The sequence below is a fragment of the Hippocampus zosterae genome, chromosome 11 (genome assembly GCF_025434085.1).
Source record: "Hippocampus zosterae strain Florida chromosome 11, ASM2543408v3, whole genome shotgun sequence".
NCBI lineage: Eukaryota > Metazoa > Chordata > Actinopteri > Syngnathiformes > Syngnathidae > Hippocampus > Hippocampus zosterae.
This window is the reverse complement of record NC_067461.1, coordinates 18,958,751-18,974,363: the sequence shown is the minus strand read 5'-3', so window position 1 is coordinate 18,974,363 and position 15,613 is coordinate 18,958,751. Positions and strand designations below refer to the sequence as shown.

Sequence of the window (15,613 nt, the reverse complement as noted above, 5' to 3'; positions counted from 1 at the left end):
ACGGCAGCCCCTGAGGTATGGACAGTTGGACACCCCTGATTTGAGCCATTAGGTCTTAGTGATGTGAACAATGAATGAAACAACATACACGATTCAGCTTTTTTAAATGATTTATTTGACAAAATAATTTTATCATTTGTTTATGCTGTTTCCGGGAGTGGTCAAAATCAGTTGCTTCTCATAAACACACGCATTTCGAATTAAACATGATCAACATCAGGACTACACAAATAAAATTACCGGTATATAAATTATTTTATTACAACTCTCGAAGTTCCAACGCAGGTTCGAAACCAAGAAACATGTGTGAATTGACCCTTTATGAGATACTGTAGTTCCACATCCTACTTTTACTGTTAATCAGTCAACATTTACAGTTGAACAGTGAAAGTGAGTCATTTAAAAAAACAACAACCCAACAACAACAAAAAAACAGACTTGCATACGTGCGTACATTCAAACTAGCAGTAGATTCACAGGTCAATTTTCTCCGGGATGTTAACGACTGTGTTGGAACTACTGCAATTTGGAAGTCCTACACTGGTGGAAGTTGGCGTTTCTTTGTACACTGACTCCAACAACTCCATGGACGAAGGATTCCCATTTGCAGAGAGGGCATCCCGGGAGTCCCGCGAGTTCTCTTGCCGCACCTGAGCGAGCCTCTCCATCTCTGCCTGCTTGTGGCCTCTCCTCTTGCCGAGGACCTTGACGTAATTGGCGGGGATGAGACCTGTTGTCTGACCGTCCAGGCTGGCCAGCAGCCAGCCGCGCACACGGGGCTGTTGCTCTAAACAGGACGAGAGAAAGAGTGAGGAAAATACTTTCAGCTTGTAAAAATGCAATGGGAGCCATAGCTCAACGAACTGAGACGAAATAAACAAATTAAAAAAAATCAAATGAAAAATAAAAGGTGGTGGCATAATATATTACGTGTACCGTTTTAAAATGCTTCCCTCAACCCTCCAGATTGCCATTCTTTGCAAGTGCCATCGGTGAATGGTACACGAAACAAACTTTGACTGATATTAATAATCATCATAAAAATAAAAGCTATATCACAACAGCTCTGATCGCATGTTGCAATTGCAGACTGCTGAGCACTAACAACCCCATGGTGACGCAGGTGACCCGCCACCGTAATTTAAAGGTGACCTGCTTTATTTTATTTTATTTTTTCAATACTTTTTGTGAAAGCGAGACTGATAGGTTGATTAGGGTGCAGTGTGTTTTAACACAAAAAATACATCGTATTAATAACCCGCACACAGACACACAAATGTTTTGGGGTTTTTTCCCTCTACACCCCTCGCGAACAACTTGGGACCAGCGCGTGAGGTCCCGGTCGATCGCGATTGACGTAATGGGCACCCCTGCTCTATGTACTGGCGAACATCTATTAAATGTGAAACATTTTCATAATTTTCAATGACCTACGTACAATATCGATGGCAAATTTGGGTATTTAATTTTCTTCAACAACAAAAATTGTGTATTTGACGGGAAATTACGGTAAGCCTGCCTGTTTATATGATTATTTGTGCTTTCAAACAGTAAACCCATGAAGCTTTTGTAATGATAATTTAATGCTGGATTTTGATCTAACAAATCAGTGGTGGACTAGCATTCTGGAATAAATTCCTTGACAAATACTTATTCTAAAAAAGTTTTGATGATTCCCCCCCCCCCCCCACACCTATTTTATTCGTGACATTTATTTCAAGTTGCAATAGCATGAAAATGAATAAAGGAATATTTTTTATACACCTAACCTACACTAAAAATGTTTACACTACGGTATTTCTCAATCTGAAAGAATACTAAATAAATCAAATGGCTTTTTTCCCCCTTAAATAGAGCATTTGTTACAAGTACTCCATTAAAATATGATCTTCCCAAACTAAAAATGCCAAAGAAAGCGAACTAATTCAGACGAGACACTCACGCCGGTTTCCCTATCCTCACCTTTCGGTGCAAGATTGAGCATGCCCCCAGCCCGGAAAGAAAGCTCCTCCTCGGATGAAGCTGAAAAGTCGTACTCTGCTCTCGCCACAACATGGTCGTCCTCTCCACTGGCCCAGTTAGTCGCTGCGAGACAACACGATCACACCCATTAAAATCAAGAGAGTGGTTGTGGGGAAAAACATTGTTCGTGCTGCTTGGTTGGTCTACTATTGCTTTGTATACTGTGGACAAAGAGCGTACTAGTACATGGACATAAAGTTGGATGTCATGGATATTGAATACATGTTTTTTTCCTCGTCTAAATAAATTAAATTTGCATTTAGTATTTCCTTGGGTTGTCTCTGTGTGAAAATAAAATTGGTTTGATGAACTGAAATCTGTGTGTGTGATAAATATGGAAAGACAAACATAAGGAACTGGGCAAATACTTTTTCACATCAACGTGTGATAATTCTTAAAAAAAACAAAAAAACTTTGTGAGTCCAATGTAATAAACAACCTTTTCTTCAAGTATAAAGTCTTTTGTGGAAGACAAATCTCACCCTTATCTTCAGAGCCAGTGGTTGAGCTCAGCAGTTTCCAAATGAGGTAGGGTCCACCCAGGACCACGGCAAAAAATAGAATGATTGGCCATGACTTAACGGTCTGATCGTCCATTCCGGCTCCAGAGCCTCTGGGTACTGCCAGAGCATCGCTTGCACTGTCTGCCCATAAATCCTCAACCTCAGCAGCGGACCCCCGACCAAGCAGTCTCTGTAAACGTCGGTAGAGGTATCTCAAAGTGCGCACCAAGGCAAATGCTGACAAAACCCTGGTGAGATGCGCACGTAACCGTGTCAGGTGGTTTGCCACGTCCAGCACAGCACGAAAGCTGTTATAGACGGCTGAAAATGTGGCGTCTAGCATCATGCTAACTGAAGAGAAGGCTTGGACGATGCTTTCGATGGACTGGAAAGCGCCGCGGCTGCTTTCCTCAGCCTGTTGCACGAAGCGACTGGGGGCGGCATCCTCCACGTTAGAAAAGCGACTGTAACCTCCGATGCCGTAACCACCACTATAGGGGCTGTAGGGGCTGTAGCCCCCGTATATGGAGCTCCCGTAGGGACTGTAAGAGGAGGTGAAGGAGCTGTAAGCTGGACGGTAAGATTGTTGCACAGGACGTGGGGGCAGCGGTGGTGCAACTCTGGTCAGGATGGGAGGGCCAATACTGGAGCCTGCAGGAGGTCCAAAGTCCGTAGATCTGTTTGGTAATAATAAATTGAAATGTGAACTGGTTGCCAGACAAACACAGGGCACACATAGACAGACAACCATTCTGACTCACATTCACACCTTGGGACAGTTTAGAGCAGGGGTGTCAAACTCATTTTTGTCGCAGGCCAGATTTTAGTTACAGTTTCCCTTGGAGGGCCGTTAAGACTGAAACCATATGAAGAAGTCAAGAATAACGGTGTATTCATTTATTGTTGCCCCCAACTTCTCAGTATAAGCATCATTTAAATTAATGTACAGTGTTTTTCGTTGCACTCTATAAATCAGGATGTATTGTATTGTATTGTATTGTATTGAGCCAAGTTATCAAATGGGGTGCTGTATATAATTGATAGCATTTTTCCCTCTTGCCCTTAATTACGTTTTAGTGTGTACTTTTCTTTAACTATTACTTTATTAAGAGTTTGACAACTTCTACTTTTATTAGTTTGTACTTGTACATAAATCCAGAGTGTGACTACTTTTGCCACCTCTGCATAAGTTATTCGTATCGTAATGCTTTGGTATTAGAATAAGCACGAATAGTCAAAAATTGTTCAACTGCTAACACATTAAACTCGGGACGCATAAACACCGCATGTTTGAATACTGTGGACAAATATTGACAAGGTAAAAAAATAGAGGCGTACAGTGTTGTGTAATGAGGTATCTTCATCTCATAACATATTGAAAGGCCATGGTGTTAGGCCAAGCTAAGTGAGCAAAACAACCCAACAACGTTTCCTTGCAACTTCTCCAGGTGGTGAGAAGACGTTAGAGCACAGAGGAAAGTTATATCATTCTTCTTGATCACAACCAGACTTTCACAGAAGCCTAATTTATTAGGTACAGTCCATCGAATTGGGATTTTAGCATGGCTAGTTAGCATTCACACGAACTGGGCACTACGATTACATCGACAAATGTTACTTCGAACAGATACTACGAAAGAAAACAGCCCCATTCGCTTACCTGTAGTTTACAGGTGCACCTATGGTCCCGGGAATCCGCCGTTCCCACGGCTTTGGCGGCGGTTGCGAATCCATCGCACAAAAACGGCCCCGAAGTGTCAAAATAATCCGAAGCGTTTCAGACCGAACGCCACTGAACGCCTCTCGTGATGCCTTCCAATGTCTCTTCGTAAATTTCGAAATCTTGCATGTTGGACCATTCAAAGGGGATGTTAAGAGCATTTGTTTTATTCTAGTATTTGTTAAGAGCATTTGTTTTATTCTAGTATTTGTAAACATTTGTAGCAGAGAGTAGTCCGATTTAATTGTTGTCCCATTTCCGCATTTATTGTGAGGATTATAGAGGCTCAAGGGTGACAGGGGCTCTGCGCTATGCATTTTCATCATCATTTATTTTCAATTTAAGACATTAAAGCGATGCAGATAAAAGTGACGTTCTTTTCACCGGGTGTTACAGACTATTTCCTCATGCTGTGCTGCCAAATGTAACATAACATGCATTGCAACATTTCTTCCAAAAGAGGGAGCTATGGTGAAGTGAAACATTCAAAGGTGACTAGACAGACAGATGGACAGAAAGACACGTAGATAGATAGATAGATAGATAGATAGATAGATAGATAGATAGATAGATAGATAGATAGATAGATAGATAGATAGATAGATAGATAGATAGATAGATAGATAGATAGATAGATAGATAGATAGATAGATAGATAGATAGATAGATAGATAGATAGATAGATAGATAGATAGATAGATAGATAGACAGATAGATAGATAGATGTTTTGGGGGAAATTAGATAAGACAATGGGCCATCAAGACTCAACGACACTTTTTTGCTATGTTATTGCGCCCTATTTTAATAAAGACGAGCATCCAATCAACTTACACAATCGGGATATACAATGCAATACAATACATGTCAAGTCAAGTCAAGTCAACAGTATTCATAGAGCACTTTCAAACAGCCATCGCTGCATACAAAGTGCTGTACATGGAGCGATTTAACATACACAATAAACAGTAAGACAAATCGGTAATAAATGCGGTAGAAAGCACCAAGCAGTAAAATCAAGAACAAATCTAAGTCATGCTGAGTCGAACGCCAAAGAATACAAGTGAGTTTTGAGGAGGGCTTTAAAGATGGGCAGCGAGGAGGCCTGCCGAATGTTCAGTGGGAGGTCATTCCAGATACATACATACATAGATAGATACAGAATACATGCTGATTTATATTGCGCTTTCACAACAGCGGCAGGTGATTGGTAATATACATGTAGATTCTAAAGTATTTGAATAATGACAGTTTTGAAGATTCATCCTTTGTACAATATCGCGTTGAATTTGCAATAAAAGACATACATCTATGGTTGAAATTTTGATTTCTTAGCCAAATTTGCTTAGCAATTGCTGCCATTATATAGAATGCCTCATTATTGTAAGGGTTCGTTTTTACAAATCCTAAAATTGTAAACAGTACAGTACTAAAAATATGTCATGTTGCATACAGTGCCCAGTTCGGTTACTGGTCTTTTAGAGGGCGCCAGAGTGCCGCCACAACATTGGCACTGGTCAGTCACATTACTTCATTTGAGAACAAAACAGTAAATAACAAATATTTATCGTTGAAGTGGAAATATTTTGAAATATAAGCATATTTATTTTGACATGATCAGATTAAACAGTACTGTATATGTTAATTTGTCGTCACTCCCGCATTTTCGTTAATCGCGGGTGGTTTTGGTCCCCATTAACCGCGATAAACGAGGGATTACTGTATACATTTTGTCGGGCAGAGCGAAGAGTCCCCAGTTTTTTTTCACTCGCGTGACTTTTTTGTACTCGTCTGTTTTGTTTAGTTATCATGCTACTGATTTATTTTGCTGGTGACACCAGCAAGACTAGCATGAAAACACAACAAAACAATTTAAAAGAGATTGAAATCTAATCTCAATAAGAATGGGGGAGGGAATTAAGATGTGGTATGTGGTATGTCATAAATATAGTTCAATTATGCGACAAGCAAATTTGTACAGTTAGTGCAAGTGTGAAGTCCTTGTGAATATTCTCATTCATCCAGATCATTTCATCTTCAGAGCATTGAATTGATCGTGAGTGGTAAGTGACGCAGGAAGTACGTAATGAACAGTGCTGCTATATAATACCGTATAACGATGATTAATTAGACACCCAATACGCACACGATGTGATACTGTTGATATGCAATATTTATATGCATAATTGTTCTACTGTGTTAAAGTCAAAATGATTAAAAATCAATGCCTGTATTTCTGTACCTAACGCTATAGTTGCAACTAGTTATAGCTATATAGTGACATTATCGTGAAATTCCCCCATGATGCGGTGAAGAGTAAAGTAAAGCGACAGTGACACTGACACCCGATTGAGGTGTGTGAAGAGGCGGCTGCTGTCACTATGAGGAGAGCTTCTCCGAAAGACAAGCGTCGAGTGCAGAGGTGTGTATTGTGGTTTCATCAAACAAGCCAAGTGAGGTCAATGCTGCGATGCGGGCGTGTGTGCAGAGCCGTCACAGCAGCTTTGCTGTGGGGCGGACTGCATAAAATGCCTGCGTGGTCTTATTACTGTAGGCGTGTGAAAGTTTGGCTGCCATTTGTGAGATGATGCTGTCGTTTTTCCTGGGAATAAAACGTATTGGCTTCTGATGTCAAAGTGTGTGGGAAGGCGCTGGAGTTGATGGTGGGCTTGGTATTTGAGGTTAATGAAAAGAACCCATGACCTTTTGCGCTGTCGTGATTTACGGAGATCAGAGACTACTTGCATTTTACCAGACAAGGGCTCGTGGACCACATACGGCTGGCTCAATTCTTTTATCAGACCCACAGAGTAACTATACATGATCAAGTCTCCTGTTGGAGTTATTGCATTACTTTAGCCGGTTTCTGCCTGAAATTGCTTAATTAATAATCCATCCATCCGTCCATCCATCCATCCATCCATCCATCCATCCATCCATCCATCCATCCATCCATCCATCCATCCATCCATCCATTTTTGCTTATCCTCACAAGGGACACGGGCCATGCTAGAGCCTATCCCATCTGTCTTCGAGCAGTATGCAGGGGACACCCTGAACTGGTTGGTAGCAAATTGCAAGGCACACGTAGACGAACAACCATCTGCACTCGCACTCACACTTCAGGACAATTTAGAGTGTTCCATTAACCGTCCGTGCATATTTTTTGGAATGTGGGAGGAAGCTGGAGTACCTGGAGAAAACCCATGTGGGCACGGGGAGAACATGCAAACTTCACACAGGAAGACCAGAGCCGGAATCGAACCCTGCACCTCCGCACTGAGAGGCTCGTGGGGGGTGCTGGAGGCCCTCCCAGTCGTCTTCGGGCAGTAGACGGGGTACACCCTGAACCGGTTGCCAGCCAATCGCAGGCCACACAGAGACGAATAACCATCCACACTCACGCCCACACTTAGGGACAATTTAGAGTGTTCAATTAACCTGCCATGCATGTTTTTGGAATGTGGGAGGAAACTGGAGTACCCGGAGAAAACCCACGCAGGTCTGAGGAGAACATGCAAGTTCCACACAGGGAGGCCAGAGCTAGAAGTGAACCCGGTACCTCTGCACTGTGAGGTAGACGCGCTAACCACTGGATGACTGGGCCGCCTGTATTCATTTAATTACGGTAATTATAATATTGAATTATCCAGGCGCAGCTGGTCAAAAGCCCTGACAAGAGTAAATGGGTGTTGTGTCAGGAAGAAAGTAAAATCTGAACCCAAAAAATCATGAGAGTGACACTCTGCGAGGATCCCTAACGGTCACAACAGCAGTAACAATTTTGCATGCTCTTTTTTTTTCTGGGGCACATCTGCAAATGACCTGGCCCTGTTCAGTTTAAAAATCACATGTGACCTTTAAGCACAAAATCCCATGCATAACATAGAGTAAAGTGATCGCCAAAGCACATGGGGCAGACAAACATAATCCACCGTAACTGTCTTTTCTCAATCGACTGTCCGATTGGCACACCCAGCAACATTCAAGTCAGGATAAAACGTGGCACTTCCTAAAATGCAGTTGAGAATGTCAGTGAAACTGTCTTTGATTCTCAACTTGTTTCTCGTTTGAAAACTTGAATGAGGCACGCTGCTGCAAGCGTCAGTATTCTGCACACATCGTCACTATGTCTACATGCACGTGCATGCCCACTCCGGTATGATTCGCGATATGAAAATGTTCTCTCATTCTTAGCTGATCACTGACTTACCTTTCCCCAGAAATAAAGAATGGTGACATACACAGAGGGGCTAAATTGTTAGTCAAGCAAACTGAGTGCACTTGGACCGAAATATGTCAGATGGCTGTTCACAGTTCACGAGTCTTACGACAAGACTAAAAATGAAAACATCCACCTTCAAACACTCAAGTTCAATGTTCACCAAATCGTTATTTGTCATCGTTGTTGTCATTTTGACTTGTTTCAGTGACCTTTTGTGCGTTTTTCTTGAACAGAAGTGTCCCAACAATTTTGCCACTGTATGTATAAGAATAGGTGATTCCGTTTCAATTTAGAGCTACTCGTCTTTTTATTAGACAGGCTAGTTTAATGAGAACTTTTTACTCAGGTAAAGTGAAAACCCCAAGTATATCCCCAAACAGATGTCTTATTTGGAAAGTATGCCAATATGACAATACAAAAACTCAAAATATAAATGATCAAACACTAAAAATAGCAAATGGCAAAAATTAACCAACGAGTTGAAGAATTTAATGCAAAATTACTTCATTTGGAACCAGAGTGACAGAGTCCCAGACAGGGTCCCACTGTGAACATTAAAAAAAAAAAAGTAGCTGTTGGGGGTGGGAGAGGCGTGGCTGACGATTCTGAAATACTGCACCGTACTCTTAAATAATCTCCAAGTGTGGGTGGGATTTTCCCAGCACTGTGAGTAACTTTTTCAAGCGAGAGTCTAACTCTTAAGATTTAATTGCTATCATTAAAATGTGCTGCAGAAGGTTTCTAAATGTTGCGGCACTGAGATTGTCTGTTACCATTGACTGTCGGTGCTGGACAGACCTGGGGCGCTTGTGTTTTTTGCGCCAGTAATGGGCAGCATTTTTCACAACCCCGATTTGTTCAGTGGCTATGTCAGCGCTGTTGGACAGTTGGCGTCGGTGCGGCTGGATGGATGGCCGCTGAAGTTGAGGATGAGGAGAGAGGAGCGTTGGCGAAGAGCACCGATGCGTATTTGGAACCGTGAGTCGCCGCTTGGAATTGAAGTGGATTTCCATGGGACAGGAGAAGTGAACCAATCTCTTTTTTCGTCAATGGATGCTACAGTTTCTTGTTGACTTTGAAACTTAGCTTGTAGCCGACGTGTGCTCATTTTGAGCATGACGTCTCTGATCCACTGGTTAAAGGACACTTTGATTCTCTCCTCTTTCATCTCAAACCGCTTCAAACAACAAAGCGTGTGACGGAAAAGTGGTTAGGACTGCACGACTGTTTGTGTTTTATGTTATGTGTTGTGTTTATTATTTTACTTTATGTTAACTGTTTTGTAAAGCGCTTTGTTACAGCTGCCGCTGTTGTGAAAGCGCTATATAAATCAGAATGTATTGTATTGTATTGTATTGTATTATCTAAGCGAGCATAGTGACAGAGGAAGATGACTGTTTGCGGACTGTCATCTAACTGGACTTCCATCAGTTAGATCACCACTAATTAAATCAGAGCAGGCTGTCATTTACGTTTACTGTCGCACTGACTTGTTGAGCAGAGGATACAATTGTTGCATAAAACATTCAAATATATCTATATATATATAGGGCGGCTCGGTGGTCCAGTGGTTAGCACGTCGGCTTCACAGTGCAGAGGTACCGGGTTCGATTCCAGCTTCGGCCTCCCTGTGTGGAGTTTGCATGTTCTCCCCGGGCCGGCGTGGGTTTTCTCCGGGTGCTCCGGTTTCCTCCCACATTCCAAAAACATGCGTGGCAGGCTGATTGAACACTCTAAATTGTCCCTAGGTGTGAGTGTGAGTGCGAATGGTTGTTCGTTTCTGTGTGCCCTGCGATTGGCTGGCAACTGATTCAGGGTGTCCCCCGCCTACTGCCCGAAGACAGCTGGGATGGGCTCCAGCACCCCCCGCGACCCTAGTGCGGCTCGGAAGATGAATGAATGAATGAATATATATATATATACATACAGTATATACAGTATATAGAGTTGGATGGCTCTTTGTTGTATATAAAGAAACATGATAGAAAATTGAAAACACAATGACATCAGTCAAATCATACAAATCAAGTATTTAGAACACGTGAAACACTTGTACACTGAAAAAAAGATGAAAACTGCTTCAACGACAAAGCAGTTTTCCCCCAAGAGGGCCAAACTTATCTTCAACTTCCTCTTCCACCGACGAGGCGTTTGATCGAAGTGCAAATTTGTAAATCTTACGCTGACATTTTGTTTTGAGTTTGCGTTTGACTGATTTTGTACATTTGTTTGTTAATACATAAACCCTTTGAGACACATACATAAAAAGTACTAAAAATATATAAAAACAACAATCGATCATTTCATTCGTGCAAACACAGCTGTCAATGCCGTGCTTGTAAAAAAATAAAAATGAAAACCCAATCACAGAGCTATCTTCTAAACACAACTGTATAATTAGATTAGATAACCTACCTGTACTACAGTGCGTTGCGTTGCCAGATTACCAGTGATTGTGGGTTTGTGAGTCTGACAGGCGTCAGGAAAAGAAAAGGAGTCGCAGCCAGATGAGGCGGGCTTGACTGGAAACTGGTGGCCCAACTGGTCCAGCGTGTGTTTTCCACAACAATGTTCATAATCATATAATACGGAGCGATGTGTAGCAATGAGCGAGACTCAGTTAACTTTCTTAACGGTTGCATACATCATCATTGCATACATCATGTGCATGCGTGCATTGTGAAAACACTCACTGCAATAGCTTCCAGAAGAAGTTAAAACTTGATGCGTGACAACAGCAGAATCAAAGTCTTTTTATAGGATACTTGATGACCGATTGCAGAAACCAGTTTTAGGATCCTTCTTTGTTGATGCAACTGGTGACATAATTGAATAAAAGAGAGAAAAAATATCCCAAACCTGTTTTGTTATGTAAAAAGTAGGTCAGTGGGACAAAACAAGACAAACTCCTGTTATTAAATTACCGTTGGATAATCAAATGAACAGGTTTCTAAATTAACTTTTTGAACAGCAGTCAATCTGGCTGGTGACTCTATAAAGTTACCAGCCAATCAGAGTTTCCGCAAGCTATTTTTTATTCAAATTTTATTTAAAAAAATACTTTTTCTAACTTCATCGCGACTATTTTTATCTAATTTTTCCTTCGTCGCACCGGTTGGACTCTAGACTGTCGTGTGAAATTCAGCCGTTCGTCCACTGAATACGTTCATTGCCAATGGACGTATTCACTGTCATTATTTAGCAATACGCTTTCGTACTTATTGGAAATATAGGAGTCAGAACATAGCGTAGAGTAGGGATGGGCGATCGTTTGAATTTGAAATGATGATTGTTTTTTTCCAATTACTTTCGGGGTGTCCAAACCTATGGCTTTTTGTTTTTAGCAGTTCGCGGCACAGACTAAAATATCATTTTACCTTGTACATTACCGTATTTTCCGCACTATAAGGTGCTTCGGAGTATAAGGCACACCTTTACTGAATGGCCTATTTTAAAACTGTTTTCATAAAGTGATGTGTTGTGTTGTATTATTTTGTCATTTTATGTTAAGTGTTCTTTTGATGGTGGCGTTCGCACCCTCAGCGGCTCCTGTTGTCGTCTGTTGACTGATTAAGAGGGAGGAAATTTCATCTGTATTTTATGTTACCCATACAGCACAGATGAAATGGGTAACAAATAATAAAGTTGTACTTGATACTTAATATATTAATATCAAGTATCAAGCATTAAAAGGCGCATAGAATAGAAGCGACAATAGTGGCTGAGGTTGCGTTATGCATCCACGAGATGGAGCTACCCTAAAGGGAATACAATACAATTCAACTCAGATTTATTTATATAGAGCCTTCTCAAACGCCTGTTGCTGTAACAAAGCACTTTACAGAACATTTAAAATACTACATCCAAGCAATCAGGATATTGATCCATATATAAGGCGCATCAGATTATAAGGCGCACTATCGGCTTTTGAGAAAATGGAATGCTTTTAGTGTGGAAAATACAGTACTCACCTTTTATACTTTTAGTGGCAAACCAGGACAACAGAATTAGTTTGCTCTCATCTCTCACTGCCTTGTTTTCAAACAATTAGTCAACATTTGACAGTGCCACCAACTATGTTAGAATCTTGAAAAATCATTGTTTTGCCGTATTGCTGAGCTTTTTTTTTAAACTATACATCCTACATAAAAATAAATATACCTGTATTGTCGGTTCACATACCTTTACCTCCACTGCTGAATTTTATACAATTTAAACTCTAATAATGTTTCACTTTTTGATTAACTTAATGACGAATTTCTCATTAATTTCTCTTATTTTTAACCTGTGTTAATATCACATTTTTAAACTGGAATTCACATTTTATTTTATTTTTTTCCTTTCACAAGAGAGCTTTATTTTTGAAAGCCTCATGAAAATAAATTCTCACATGAGTCTGAGATGAATAAATACTGCAGTGATAGATTAATTTGAGGTGTAGACAGACGCACGCAGAGCAATTTTGTAATCCAGTTCAAATTAGCTGCAGGTACAGTGTGTGTATTACACAATGCACATGTTGTGGAAACACAGGCTCACTTGGGATTATAAATAAATCAAAGTATAATTATACTTGATTGATGCCCATTCTTATCGACGACAGCCTATTACAGCATTACTGAAAATAACATTCGGTGCAGCTGAGCTCCTGGAAGGAGGGGAGCACAGTAATGACTTGGAACACAAAAAAAAAAAAAGCAAACATGCATACAGCGATACAGTAATTTCCAAAGCACACATTTTAAGTTGGAAATATCTCATGGCACACCTCCAAACAAAATGATCATTAATAGTGGCTACATGTCAATTCTATACTTTCTGCCATCTAATAGAAGATTATGAATTTAGTTCTGTCTGCCTCAATAAATCACTTGCATAGATCGACAAAGATACATTATTTTACTATAATAATATATATTGTGTCAATTTTGGGCCGATTGAGTGAAATTTGATTTTCCACGACACACATTAAGCGCGCTCACGGCATACTAATGTGACCCGGCCCACTGGTTGGGAATAGCTTTACATTTAGGAGCCTTATGTTGAAGGTTTCCTGACCCAGTCAGCTATTTTTTTAGACAGGTCATAAGGAAGCAGTCACAACTCAGACGAAGGCTAAAGTGACAGCTGAAACTGTTAGCTCGATAAAGTTTTTTTTCTTCACTAAAGAAAGGCCACTGTCTGATAAAAACAAAACCTATTTCAACTAATAAAAAGACAATATGAATGTCATAGCACTACAAATCAGCATTTTTTTCTCGTATTTAAAAACCTCAGGTACACCGTCAGCGCCTCCAGCAGAAGAGCCTCCAAGTGACCCTAAAGCCTGTCAGAGTCAAGTGAGAGCCTTATTTTATGCCTCCAATGCAACAATCTTCACTTCTCCCAGGAGGAAAGATTGATGAATGTTCATTACTGTATAAGGTTTTATAATTAAATATATCAGTATATTTAGGTAATACATGTACTGTTGTAACTGTTGTCTCAAATACGTAAAGTAAAAATACTGTAGCATCGCTGGGAGACCGGTTGTGCACCTCGAATGTAAATAATGTTTAAATGCATGTTTTGCGTTACTTATTTCTTTTATTGATTTTGTTGTTTAGGTATTTATAGTTCTGTTATGTGATCATTTCGGTTTTGGCGTGACACCTTGACTGTGCATGAGATGTTAACTAATGACTTGGCAACACCTGCCATTGCGTGACTTGACAAAAAAGTAAGCTTGTTCTTCTGCTTACAAATGTGCAACTGCTCCTCACTGTCTCGTAAGCGCCAGAAATATTTTAAACATATTGGTACCTACAAACACGAAAATTCCTAAGGTGGGTGCAAATCCAACCTTGCGGTTTTTCATCTTTCGCGCGGGGCGGATGTTCTAGTCCCGATTCACGATTCAGCCATATTTTCTCCATTTGATAATGACTTCAGGAAAACGTCAAACTGTCACATCCATATTCAATGCTTTGGAAATTCTTTTGTACTTTTCTCCTGACTGTTACCTTTGAACAAGGAGATCCCTCTGATGCTGTGAAAGCTTTTTGTGGACCATGGCTGATGCTGTGAGATGTGAGTACAAATTGTAATCAAATGTCAGAAAAAGTCTACTCTTTATTAATTTTATTTGTGACTCATCAAATGAACAGTCAATGGTGGCAGGTGTGTGCTAACTCATATTTAACATATGACTGAATGTGAATGGTTAACTCAGTAACTACACAGCCACCATTCAACTTACCTCAGTATTTATATTTATTTATTTTTTAACTTCTTGTTGAAAAAACATTTTTTTCACTTGCATTGTATAGGTTATAATTCATTGGTCAACAAGTTATTAAAATAATTCCTTTTTGTCTCATAAAAAAAATCACAAATAACCCGGCATTTGAATGCCTAGTGTAGCCATTTTTATATTCACTGTAAAATATATTTAATAAAATACAATTCAACAACATTTGGAAAAACTATTAAATCTTTTTTTATTTTTTTGGTGTCATGTAGCGCATAAAAAGTGGTTGTGGCTGTCTCATTGTTCGGAGGTAAGGGTCCTCTGTGGAGTTTATTTATTCTTGCCATGCATGTGTGGGTTTTCTATAGTGTCCTTTTAACTTGCTATAATTTGATTTGACTTTTTATTAGGTCTCCCATAGGCGAAACTTGTCATAATAATTATAATAACAGTAATAATAATAATGGTAATAATAATGATGAGAATGATAATTATAATAGTGGCCAACAATTTTTTTTAATCGAAGATGAAAGGAAACATTTCTTGCAAATTTGTTTACACTGATTCCGACTCTACCCTCGTTTGTCCATAAGCACATCAGGTGTTAATAATATTACTACTACTATTAATATAATATGTAATATAGTATTTATGGCTTAAAGGTGGGGCGGCCCGGTAGTCCAGTGGTTAGCACGTCGGCTTCTCAGTGCAGAGGTACCGGGTTCAATTCCAGCTCTGGCCTCCCTGTGTGGAGTTTACATGTTCTCCCCGGGCCTGCGTGGGTTTTCTCCGGGTGCTCCGGTTTCCTCCCACATTCCAAAAACATGCAGGGCAGGCTGATTGGACGCTCTAAATTGTCCCTAGGTGTGATTGTGAGCGTGGATGGTTGTTCGTCTCTGTGTGCCCTGCGATTGGC

General features: G+C 40.3%; 1 protein-coding gene across 1 annotated transcript; it reads right to left on the bottom strand.

Moving 5' to 3' along the window:
* Window positions 1-92: 92 nt before the first annotated feature.
* On the bottom strand, window positions 93-4,347 carry pex13 (peroxisomal biogenesis factor 13). Its single transcript, XM_052081108.1, has 4 exons — window positions 4,186-4,347; window positions 2,505-3,202; window positions 1,963-2,085; window positions 93-787 (listed from the first exon to the last, which is right to left on the bottom strand). Exons 1-4 carry the CDS (start codon window positions 4,257-4,259, stop codon window positions 474-476), a joined length of 1,209 nt encoding a protein of 402 aa, XP_051937068.1. The 5' UTR covers window positions 4,260-4,347; the 3' UTR covers window positions 93-473.
* Between the last annotated feature and the right edge of the window lie 11,266 nt (window positions 4,348-15,613).

Coding starts and splice junctions, on each gene's coding strand:
- pex13 (XM_052081108.1), bottom strand. CDS start 4,259: ATGGATTCGCAACCGCCGCCAAAGCCGTGGGAACGGCGGATTCCCGGG. Junction 3,203..4,185: donor GGTGCACCTGTAAACTACAG/GTAAGCGAATGG, acceptor ATTACCAAACAG/ATCTACGGACTTTGGACCTC. Junction 2,086..2,504: donor CACTGGCTCTGAAGATAAGG/GTGAGATTTGTC, acceptor GTTGTCTCGCAG/CGACTAACTGGGCCAGTGGA.